Source organism: Cheilinus undulatus, linkage group 24, assembly GCF_018320785.1.
Source record: "Cheilinus undulatus linkage group 24, ASM1832078v1, whole genome shotgun sequence".
Classification (NCBI taxonomy): domain Eukaryota; kingdom Metazoa; phylum Chordata; class Actinopteri; order Labriformes; family Labridae; genus Cheilinus; species Cheilinus undulatus.
In genome coordinates, this window is record NC_054888.1 from 10,202,141 (window position 1) to 10,214,636 (window position 12,496).

Below are 12,496 nucleotides of genomic sequence, written 5' to 3' on the forward strand. Positions count from 1 at the left end.
CAAATTTTTAACCACATTTCACTATTTCCACCCATTGTTGATACTTTTTTTTTTTTTACCTTTTTTACTACTTTTCACTTTTAACCCTTTTTAAAAACTTTTTCCCGACATTTTCTCTGCTGTTCAGATTGTTTTTCCTGCCACTTTTTAACTGCTTTTCACCATTTTCCACCCATTTTTGACACTTTTTTACCCTCTTTACTACATTTCACTTTTAACCCTTTTTAAAAACTTTTTCCTGACATTTTTTTCTGCTGTTCAGATTGTTTTTCCTGCCACTTTTTAACTGCTTTTCACCATTTTCCACCCATTTTTGACACTTTTTTACCCTCTTTACTACTTTTCACTTTTAACCCTTTTTAAAAACTTTTTCCTGACATTTTTTCTGCTGTTCAGATTGTTTTTCCTGCCACTTTTTAACTGCTTTTCACCATTTTCCACCCAATTTTGCCATTTTTAGATGAAACTTCCCCAACTTCTTTTTACCAATTTCACCCCACTGTCAAAGCCAATTTAGCCACTTTGACCCATTTTTGCCACTTTTTGTCTATTTCTTCATTTTTCTTATCTGTGCCACTTTAAACCCATGTATGCTACTTTTAAAGATCACATAGTTATATTACCCCTTTAAGCCAAGTTTATATTGGTCTCAGAGGTCCCCAAACCATGCCTGCGAAGTTTGTTGCTGAAAAAACACTCCAGTTTTGGATTTTTGCATGTCTAAAAACCCCTCTGTTTCAGCCCTGCTCAGAACAAGCTGGGTCTGTGTCTGTAGCTTTAAATGTTACCGAGCTTTCTGACTCTGCCCATCTCAGGAAATGGATGTGGCTTAATGGATGTGGCTCTCCTGGTCCTCCTCTCATCTGGTAGCTGAGAAGAGGATCAGGAGAGGAGGGCGGAACTTTCTTCCAGGGCCAACCGAACCTGGGGGCAGGGCTTAATCCCCACATGACATCATGAGGAGAAAATCTATGGACAGGCCAGGGGCACATATTTTTGTTAGAACATCCTGAAAAAGTGTATTTTGCATAGTATGTGACCTTCACTAGTTGAAAGAAGGCTTATATTGTCATCTATGGTTGTAAAAAGCTCTGTCAATAAATGAACTTATGCACTGATACAAGGACAGAAATCCAGTTACATATCCCTATGTAGCTGCAATAGTATGTGATGTACACACATACTCATAGTCTTGTAGTCTGGTTGCTCAACATTCCTGCACTTTTCATGCACCCACATCACCGAACACGGCAGCACATTCCCCACAGCAGCTGGAGGTTTCTGTTTGACTCTTTTGAAGTGCAACACCAGGAAATCTTGTGAGGAGAGACGACAGCTGTGTCGCTCCGATGGACGTCGTTTAAAATCAGGCGGCGTTGCTGCAGGATGATTGGGGGGCTCATGGTTCAAGAAAGAATATCTTACCCCGGGACTCCTCTATAAGCAAACATGTCTCTTTTTGGTGCAATCATTTTGTCCGTGTAAGAATCAAACTTTGATTTGAAGTGTTGAAATTAACAGTAGACAGCATCAAGATTCAGACTAGAGTGTGAAGCAGCACCTCTCTAACGTGTGAGGAAGGTAAACAACACCTTTGTCTTCCTGTGCAATCTGACAAAACATTTTAGGACTAAAAAAAAGAGTTTTTGTGAGCAAGACTGAAACGAACACCATGAAGAGATCAAGACTGTCCTAGTTTCTGCCTTTAGTGCATTTGGATACCACATGGTGATTTTCGGTGCTTTATGGATGCACATCAATGGAACTGATTTCATATCTGATTGCTCACTTTATAACAGCTGGTGTCAATGCACAAGGCTTGCCTTGTTGTTAGTCAAGCCTCACTCATAGTGACTGTGAGTCCACCTCTTTTTGGAGATCCATCTAATTCGACTCAGCTCAGTAATAACAGCCAATCTTCTGGCTTCCAGATAGCTCTATACTTTGTAAGGTTTTCACTTTTTACATCATTAAAACAGCAAGAAAAATCAAGAAAAGTGGAAACTGCCATGTGCTCTTGAGCTGAGTGGTCATTTCAACCCCACAAGAGTTCTATGGAAAGTTTATATCACCATTTTCTCTTGGTCATGACAAAATGACAGTGAAAAGCAGTTAAAAAGTCACCGCTAGCCTATTGGCTGAATGCTAATTGGGCCCCATTCCCTTTTAATACCAGCAGCTTCACTGCACACAACATGTTGAAATACCACGCTTCAGGCTATGATGCTAGAAATGCCTTTTGAACCGCTTTTCACTCATATTGACTTACATCAAGGCAGGCCTAGATGTAAAGCAGTTAAAAAGGCACTGCTAGTCTTTTAGCTCATGGCTAATTGGCCCCATTCCTTCTTATCACCGGCAGCTTCACTGCACATAGCATGTCGAGATACTTGGCTATAAGCTACAAGTCTAGCTGTTCCTGTTTAACTGCTTTTCACCCCCGTATATGGGGATGAAAAACGATTAAAAAGGCACCACTAGCCTCTTAGCTCTTGGGTGATTGGCCCCATTCTTTCTTATTACCAGCAGCTTGACTGCACACAGCATGTCGAGATATCAGGCTATAAGTGAAGAGGCTAACTGTGCCTTTTTACCTGCTTTTCACCCCCATATTTACTTATATCAAGGCTTGTCTTGATGTAAGTCAATATGGGTTTCAATATGGAGGATGAAAAGCAGTTAAAAAGGCACGACTAGCCTCTTAGCTGTTGGCTAAATGGCCCCATTCCTTCTTATCACCAGCAGCACAGCACGTCATGATACCAGGCTATAAGCTAAGAGGCTAGCTGTGCCTTTAAAACAACTTATCTCCCCTATATTGACTTACATCAAAGTCAACATGGGAGTGAAAAGCAGTTAAAAAGGAACCACTAGCCTCTTAGCTCATGGCTAATTAGCCCTCACTCCTTCTTATCACCAGCACCTTCACTGCACACAGCATGTTGACATACCAGGCTATAAACTAAGAGGCTAGCTGCGCCTTTTTAACCGCTTTTCACCACCATATTGACTTAGATCAAAGTCAACATGGGAGTGAAAGCGGTTAAAAAGGCACCACTAGCCTCTTAGCTCATGGCTAATTAGCCCTCATTCCTTCCTGTTATTTCAGCAGCTTCACTGCACACAGCATGTCGAGATACCAGGCCATAAGCTAAGATGTTAACTGTGCCTTTTTAACCTCTTTTCACCCTCATGTTGTCACAACTAGCTTTCAAAGAAAGCCGTAATTTTCTACTAAGTCAGTGGTTCCCAAACTTTTTTCCTTTGAGCCCGCCCATTGTTTTCATGGAAAGCCACAACCCTCCAAGACCCACATGAAAAATAAGTGATTAATTGCTGTTTCAACAAAGTAATGTCAATTAAATAGAAATATGTAATGTTTAGTGATCTTGGTCTCACAATTAGTGAAATGGGGGTCACCTGTGTCTGGAAGGTCCACTCACTAATTAAGCAGTACTCATGGCTACCATTGCACCATGAAGACAAAGGAACACTCCAAGCCACTCAGAGAAAAGGTTATTGAAGTACTTGGACATCTTGGAATGCCCAAAATAGTTGCTAATTAGAGATATAAACAACCCGAGGAAGCCAAAGTCAGTGCCGTCCTGTGTGCAAAGCCCCCTCTCCCTGTTGTTTTGACTCTCAGTGTTCACTTTTGTCACTTCTCTCTGCACACATGACTACACTCCTGCAACTGTGACGGCAGCGGAATTAAGCCCAAGCACAGAGCGAGCGTACTGCGTGTCAATTAGTGAGGCAGGAACACTGTCACGGGCCCACACTCTTTGTGATTTGAGGACGGGCGTGTGTTTTTTTTTACAGCATAACAAGATCTGGGCTCCTACATTGTCACTCTGCATGCTCCTCTCTAGCTGTTTTCTCCTGTGTTGTCTGTATCTGTTTCCTCATCTGCATTCTCTCTCTTCATCTCTCCTTTTTTTTTTTCTTCCACTCTGCAGTGCACACTTCTCCTGCACACCTCTTCCCCCTCGGCTCTCAGGAAACTAAATATAGTGACTGGTGCAGACAGCTCGGCCTTAAAACAAATGGTAAGCAGAGCAGAGAGCAGAGAGCAGCGGCATTGGTAGTAGCGTGAGCTTAAAGAAGCAGATGCACTGCAAAGACGCTAAATTCAAAGCTGCAACCAATAAAGAGACATCGATGTTCAACATCATAAACCCTGCTTTAAGACACAATCATTAAAGTGCACTTAGGGACAGAAAAATCTATAAGAATATTCAAAGAAGTGTGGTTTTCATGCCATTATTCAGAAGCATGTCTGTTGTGCATCATGCTTTGCAGTGACATCAGGATAAACATAATATCAATGATGGTATGGATTAAGAGCTACTTTTCTATCTGTGTATACATACAGAAGAGAAGAATTTTGGATTCGACAACAAATCTTTATGCCGTATTTCTCTGCCAACATCACTGAAAAGTCTGGCCTTTAAATGTTACCCTTTCTGTCAAATTCTACTCTATTATCTCCTTTAACTCTTTTAGAAGAAGCAGCTTGAATGATGCCATGGTAAAATGTCGGATAAAGGTTTAGCCAGTCATCTAGGATGCTTTAATATCTTAGTACTGGTGGATATCATGAGAACTAAAGGGACCCCACCTAGGGCTGCTAAATGTTCAGTCCATTACAGACTGTACCAACTAGTACAGGTAGTTTGAAACAATACAAGATGGAATAAAATAAAACTGAGTATGGTTTCAGGTGTTTTCACATTGGGCATGATTGTTTCATACCATTCCCGAGCATGATTGCTGCCCCATCTTCCCCGCTGGTCTGCTTTCAAATTAGAAACAACGCTCAAGTATACTAACATGCGTACACAGTCCGATACAGTCATTGGTAGTGTGCATGTAGTTGGTTTGCAAATCCAAGTACGCCTTACTCAAACACGGTTCCAGTCATATCTTCCATGAACCATGCTTCAAGTACCCACCTTAGATACGTCCTTCTGCCACTCAAAGTTTGGAGCACAAAAGATGATGTTTATGGCCAGAAACCAAGCAAAAACTTCCCAAGTATGCCTTACTCAAGCACGGTTCCAGTCATATCTTCCGTGAACCATGCTTTAGGTACCCGTCTTAGATACACCATTTTTTCAATCAAGTTTGGAGTCCAAAAGATAATGTTTTTTTTGGCCAGAAACCAAGCAAAGACTTCCCAAGTATGCCTTGCTCAAGCACAGTTCCAGTCATATCTTCCATGAACCATACTTCAATTACCCACCTTCGAAACATCCTTTTGCCACTCAATGTTTGGAGTACAAAAGATGATGTTTTTAGCTAGAAACCAAGCAAAACATCTTCCAAGTTTGGAATAAAAAATATGATGCTTTTGGCCAGAAACAAAGCAAAAACTTCCCAAGTATGCCTTACTCGAGCACGGTTTCAGTCATATCTCCCATGAACCATGCTTCAAATACCCACCTTAGAGTCATCATTTTTCACTCAAAGTTTGGAGCACAAAAGATGATGTTTTTGGCCAGAAACCAAGCAAAAACTTTCCCAAGTCTGCAAAACAAAACCACAATAAACACTGTCCATGCTGAAGAATGCATCCAACAATCGTCCACTGAAATGCATTTTCAAAATTAACTACTTAACTGCTTCCTCAGTTACAATTCTGGCTCCCCATGGGCATGAAAAATCTTGTTTCAATCACCGTAAAGAGATTATTTCTTCCATCCATCCTGCTACTATGGATGGACCCATGCTGCATTGATAAGATAATTTAGAAAACACAGGAGACTTTTGGAATTTATTTTAAAACTACTCACTGATGAATGCCCTGTACTTATACATGGTAGGCCTCCTGAATCGTGCCCAAGACCACCTCTTCTGGACATGGGACTGGTGCGCAAGTAATGTCTTCTTGAGTCAAAACTGATCAAATGGATATGGATTTTGGGATCCTAAAGTGAAACCCCTCCAGAATGTACAGAATGAAAAATCTTTCCCAATAAAATTGTTGGAATCTCAGCCATTTAAGAGGGTTGCTGCAATAGCTTTAGGGTTGCAGGGAAATAAATGAATACCACATCAAGGCTGTTATGGATGTTTTTCTTCTTTGTGAGATGCCGATAATGACCCTCATCCTACTTCCACATTTACAACGCATCTCAGAGGATGAAACAACCCAAGCTACATGGATACAATGGTTTTAGAAAAGACAGGAGCTGTTTGGAATTGATTTTACTACTCTTCTCCATGATGAGTACCCTTCACTCATACGTTGTTACCCTCTTGAACTGTGCCCAAGACCACCTCCTCAAATGAACTGGTGCACAAGTAACGTGCTAAAATCTTACCAATAAAATTGTTTAAATCTCAATTATTTAAGACACTGCTGGAAGTAATTTGGGCCACATGTTTTGTGCCCTAGATTAGTGGTTCCTTAGAGGGGGTGACGAAGATTTCTGAGGGGCTACAGGACCATGCCTGCTCTGACCTTGTCAAAATCAGATATATATAAATTACTTCAAAATAAAATTAATTCAGGACTAGAAATATAATGTGCAAAAGTATATTAGGGCCACACTAAAAGAAATTAATACTCGGGGGTTTAGTCATTTTGAGCAAAAATGGAATTTTTCGAGATCATACATTTGTATATTTACAAGTAAACAAACTTAGAGTTTTAAAGTTTACAAAGTTTTAAATTTACAAGAAAAACTTGTGAAAAAACCAGTTTGATTTTCAACTTTTTTATATTACAACCTTAAAATTTCAAAGTTTCAGTTCATGTACATGTACAACTGTTAATGTTTTTAAAAAAATTGTTTTCTTGTAAATGAACGACTTTTTAAATTTGATTTTTTTCTTGAAAATCAACTGATCCTCTTTAACATTATTAGATTTACAGTGGTCCTAATATGCTGTTGTAATTATGCATAGTTTATCATAGATCTTTTTTCAAGAACAGGACTTTGTCAATGAAAAACTTAAAAGTGATGTGTACGTGTCCACGTGAGTCCTAGGGAGGTTTAGCTCTGCTTAACCCTAAACCTAAACCAGATACGAGTAGGGGGAGCCTAAGGAAAAAAGGTTGCCCTGGACCGCCTCTTCAAGCAGACTTGGGTGTGGTGCTCGAGTACGGTACACTTGCATTGACACCAACCACATGGAATCAGAGACTGGGTCAGATGTACTTGGGTATTTGTTTGTGTACCTTTTGTGAAAGTACCTTTAACATTTCTGTTGTTTTCATGATCATGGGAAGCCAACAATGTAATTGAAATTGTCGTTAAATCGGATAGAAAAGACAGGCTTTGTTGTCAGTAAAATCTTAAATTGCATGCGTGGGCATGGCTGATTTTTTTCAGCTCTATTTGGCAGACTTGGAAAAGTTTTGTGCTTGGTTTCTGGCCAACAACATCATTTGTTGTACTCCAAACTTTGAGCAGCAGAAGGCTGTATCAAAGGCGGGTATTTATAATTGAAGGTGTTTGGGATTCAGGTGTAAAATTTGTGCTGCTTGGTGTGCAGACAGAGAGTCTGTTTCAGTCCTGGGAGGCTCTGCTGGCTTGGTGGAGGATATTTGAGAAAAGAGAGACCTGTTTCTAAATCACACATCACTGCTCGTGTTACCGCAGAGAATACGGGAGGCTTCAGTGATGAGATTTTTTAATTCAGCTGCTGAGCTTACAGCATTATCACGCTGCTGCCTCCTCCGACAAAGAATCCATCTCACCGAGAGAGGAGTGTGACTGCAGCTCTGACGCAGGTTTGATGGTTTCTTTTCAGACCCACGTTCCCTGCTTAGAAGCTTTAGGTTCATCACTTCCTTTACTTTTCAGACAAAATGCTTCTTCAGTAGCCCAGCGTCAGGACTCAGAATATTACAGGACTACTTTCAAATGAAGTCAGCTGCCTCTTTTCCTGTCTATAAATATCCCGGTACGCTGATGCAAAATGTTGCAGCTCTGACACAGGCTTAGAAATCTGCCCCGAGGGACGAGCTTCAACGCTGCACCAATTAGGCACAACTGTTTAGAAAGGTGAGGCTTAATAAAGGAGGCTGACTCACACCATCTAAACCGTGTGAAAGCATGCAATTTGAGACTATTTTGGGCCGAGTGTTTAATCATTTTCATAAGTTGAGATACGGCATGAAACAACAAGAGCCAAACGAGCAATCTGTGCACCAAAATCTCAAGCTCTGACAAAGATCTGGCATCTCTGCATCTTTAAATGTTCAGAGCCCCCATTCTCATTTCTACCTATTTCAATCATACACCTTGAGTTTGGACTAGTACTCCTGATTCCACTGCAACAAAATGTACTAAATGTGACAAAAGTAAAATCATGAAGAAAAAATAAATCAAACACCATCGTCTATCGTCTCCTATCATATTGTCATGACTTACATTGTACCATAGTGTATTGTAGCGTCTCATATCCTATCATCTCGTCTGGTATTGTCTTGTCTCTTATCACATCGTCTAATCTCATATCATACTGCCCATCATTATCTTGTCTAGTTCCATCTCATCTTGTCTCATATTGTCTTGGATTGTATCATCTTCATCTACTGTATCGTTCTGTATCACATTGTCTGGTCTGGTCTGGTCTGGTCTCTTATCATATCATCTCCACTGGTATTGTTTCATCTCTTATTTTTTCATCTCTAACCGATAGAACCAATTGCCCTTTGAGGGCTTCATAAAGTTGTTGAATCTCATTTTGTATCATATCATCTTGTGCCGTCTCGTCTCATCAAATCATGTGTATTACATTGTTTCGTCTCATGTTGTATTGTCTCCTTTCATATCGTCATGTCTTCTATCGTATCATAGTCTATTGGATCGTCTAGTCTCATATCCTACCATTTTGTCTGGTATTGTCTCTTACAATATTGTCCCATCTCATATTATATCACTTTGTTTCATTTCGTCTCATCCCACATCGTAATGTATCATATTGTATTGTCTTGTCTTATATATCTCGTCTAATCTCTTCCTGTATTGTACTGTCTTGTCTTGTAACGTGTTGTAGTGTATCATATTGTCTTATCTCATACCATATCATCTCATTTCTTCTTGTTTCTTATAAAATCATCATGTCATATCATAGTGTATTTTATCATCTCATCTCATATCATCTTATCTCGTCTGGTATTGTCTCATCTCTTATTATATCGTCTTATCTCATATCACCTCGTATCATATCATCTTGTCCCATCTCCTATCATATTGTCTTGTCTCGCATCACATCATATTTTATTGTCTCATCTAATCTCTTTTCGTATTGTATCATCATGTTATGTATCTTACTGTTGTGTATCACACTATTTCGTCTCGTCTCATATTGTATCGTCTCCTTTCATATCGTTATGTCTTATATCATATCATAGTGTATCCTATCATCTCGTCTGGTATTGTCTCTTATTTTATTGTCTCATCTCATATTATATGGCTTTTTTTCATTTCATCTCATCTCATTTCTCATATGGTATCATCTGGACGCATATCCTATCATCTCGCCTCGTAATGTCTAATCTCATATCATATCACCTTGTGTCATCTTGTCTCATCCCATCTCGTATTGTATTGTCTGGTATTCTACTGCACCATATCTTATCACCTTTATAAACATTACTTTATTTCCTTACTATCATATGCCATCAAAATGAATTGCTTTGTATTATTTACTATAGCAGTGAATATCATATCATATCATTCACGTTTTTTCCGTGAACAAATACCACTCTGTGGCACTATGCAAACGTCATCTGCTACCAGTCTGTAAATTATTATTATTATTTATTCATTCTGACTTTCTTGAGTTAAGAAATTAGTCCAAAAGCATGCAAAAGTTAGAGGACAGGAGAGAGCAAACACCTAAAAGTACTTGTACAGAAACTCTGTTTTTTTCTGTAGATTGTCAGTGCCATGGCCTTTGGGATAAAAGCTCCTAAAAAAGAAGGGAACAATGCTCAGTAGGATACAGTCCTATGTTTTCTGATTCTCTGTCTTGATAATAGATCCAGAGTAAAGCCACATGCTCACGGGTAATGAATGCAAGTTGTTTTTTGTGGATGCTGTAGTGTCCATTATGTATCCAACAGCAACTTCTTGGCCAGTCTGCATTCAAAATAAGACAACAGACAGCCTTTCTATTATCTTCTCCAGAGCTTGTACAGTGCACTGAGGAGACAGACAATAACAAAGAGCAAAAACTTGTTCACTTCACTTGCTTGTTTCCAGGCCAACTCACAGGGTACGCCTCAAACCAGGCAAAAGAATACTTTCCAAGAGTTTCCAGCAGTTATTTCCATGGCAAACATGGGTTAAAGTTTAGCAGAAGAAGGCCAAAAACTCTGCTAGAAATCCTCCTGAAGGATTTCAATATAGAGTGGCTGAATTTTCAAAACTCTCTCCCCAAAAAAGCTTTGATGTTATCGGCCTCGGCTCAGACGTTTTCTAGGGCAACAGACATTCAGAAGGCAAACCTTTATGTCAAAGGCAAGATAAAGAATCCCTGTGAGAGCCAGAAACTACTTTCATCTTACAGACGGGAACTAAATCAGATGCAGGGCTCTGCGGCGGAGATACCGGCTCGGATCACAACAGATCAATTTTCCCAGCATGGAATTTTTAGGGCTTGTGGATGTTTGATGCAGCGGGGTGATTAAAGTAATCGAAAAGGCAACAAATGTAGGAGTCTTTGTTTCATTTGCATTCGCTTATCTTGAGCTGTGGGGGTCATACAAGGCTGGATTTGAATATACAACCACTTGAAATAAAGAGAAGAATGAAGAAAATATGCAAACTACCACCAACACTACCATTAGCAGCTGATTGGATCTGGGAAAACACAACTCTGGATAGCTGGAGGCAACAAAAACCATCCACAACTTCTAGCTTTTTCCCTTCAGCATATATCTGAGAAACAACCACAGGTACACATGCAGACCATGAGTAATTCTGCAGTAATTAAAGGCGTCAAAGACTGAAAATGTAATCAAAAACAGCTTAAGGAGGTTTACACTTCCGACCTCGCTGCATGTACACCCAAACAGCAACGCCGTATCTCCCCCTTGCACAAAGAGCCAGCCAGATGGAGAAACAATGGCACCCAATTAGTCATTAAATCAATCCCGGAATCGATAACTCACTTTCAGCCTTCTCCAAACTAATTACAGCCTGCAGATTGGTGGACTCACCCAGAACTCCGAGCCGGTAGTTGATTGTGATGACAATGACGTTCCCGTAGCTCGCCAGGATGCTGCCGTCGATCATGTTGCCGGTCCCCTCCATGTAGGAGCCGCCGTGGATGTAAACCATGACCGGCTTTAACCCGTTCTCATCATGGATATCTGTGAGGGAGTGAAAGGACAAGTTGAGTTTTCTATCCAGCAAGCACAAGAAAGACATGGCTCCAAAATTTGGAGAGGCATGGATTCTTTTCTTGCGGTATATCTAAACAACACCATACAGTATGTCAAGGTTTGGCAGGTTTTAAACAAACTTTGACATCAGAGATTAATTGGGGAAAAGACACCATTTGGTATTCCCATTTTTTGGACACTTAAACCACTTCTACGGACATCTATAACAAGGACAGTCTTAGTACAAGTCCTTAAACAAGGCTGCAACAACTTAGTACGAAATTGCTTAAAGCAAAGTTGAAACATCAATAAAGTTCGAGTTTATTAAACCAGACAGAAGCTGATGATGAGGCGTGGGTGGGTGGAAAGTTTCTCTGTCTGACAATGTGTTCTAGAGGTATTGAACTATGGGAAAACCAAACTTATGTAATACTTCACAGAGGTTTTTCTCCTTGATTAATATGGCCGCACAATCAATCACAATTTCATTGCATTGGGATAATCACAATATAAAAGCCTGAATTCAACACTACAAAGGAGAAAAAATATTTCAAACAAGCAAGCAAGGGTTTGTCATTCAGCATTTAAGAATAATAAAAGCTCAAACAGGATGTTAATGCCGCCATCAGCAACTTTGACTATGATACGATACAATGATACTGTCAAAACAACACGAAACTACATGACATGATACAATACTTTATGACACAACATGAGATTACATTATGTGATAAAATACCATACTCTAGATACGATTACAGCATGATACCAAACAACATGTAAAAATACTGTATGGTACAATCCAGTGTTAATATTGGCAGCTATTTTTAATTTTAGTCTTAGTTTTAGTATTTAAAGAAAATGCATTTTAGTTTTAGTCACATTTTAGTCAGTTCTATCTTTTTTAGTTTTAGTCTAGTTTTAGTCGACGAAAACTCAAAGCATTTTACTCTAGTTTTGTCCATAAAAGTCCTCACATTTTAGTCTTTACTTTTAGCCCAAGCACTTATTTTCTTGCTTAAATCTGGTACCAAATCATGGTAGTGTGTTCTCTGCACTCTGCCAAACTTGGGGCCCCTAATTTCTACAGCTGAGAGTCGGAATAGAAACAACTACATTGTTTTTTTGACAGATTTACCCACAGTGGAG

At 39.6% G+C, this 12,496-nt stretch overlaps 1 protein-coding gene across 2 annotated transcripts in view; it reads right to left on the minus strand.

Annotated features, from left to right (window-relative positions):
* nlgn4xa (neuroligin 4 X-linked a) overlaps nt 1-12,496 on the minus strand; it is a 175,805-nt gene that overhangs the window by 92,027 nt on the left and 71,282 nt on the right. For both annotated transcript variants that reach the window (XM_041781976.1, XM_041781975.1), the window contains one exon: nt 11,183-11,335. In XM_041781976.1, the coding sequence (XP_041637910.1) occupies nt 11,183-11,335 (153 nt within the window). The remainder of the gene's footprint in view (nt 1-11,182; nt 11,336-12,496) is intronic.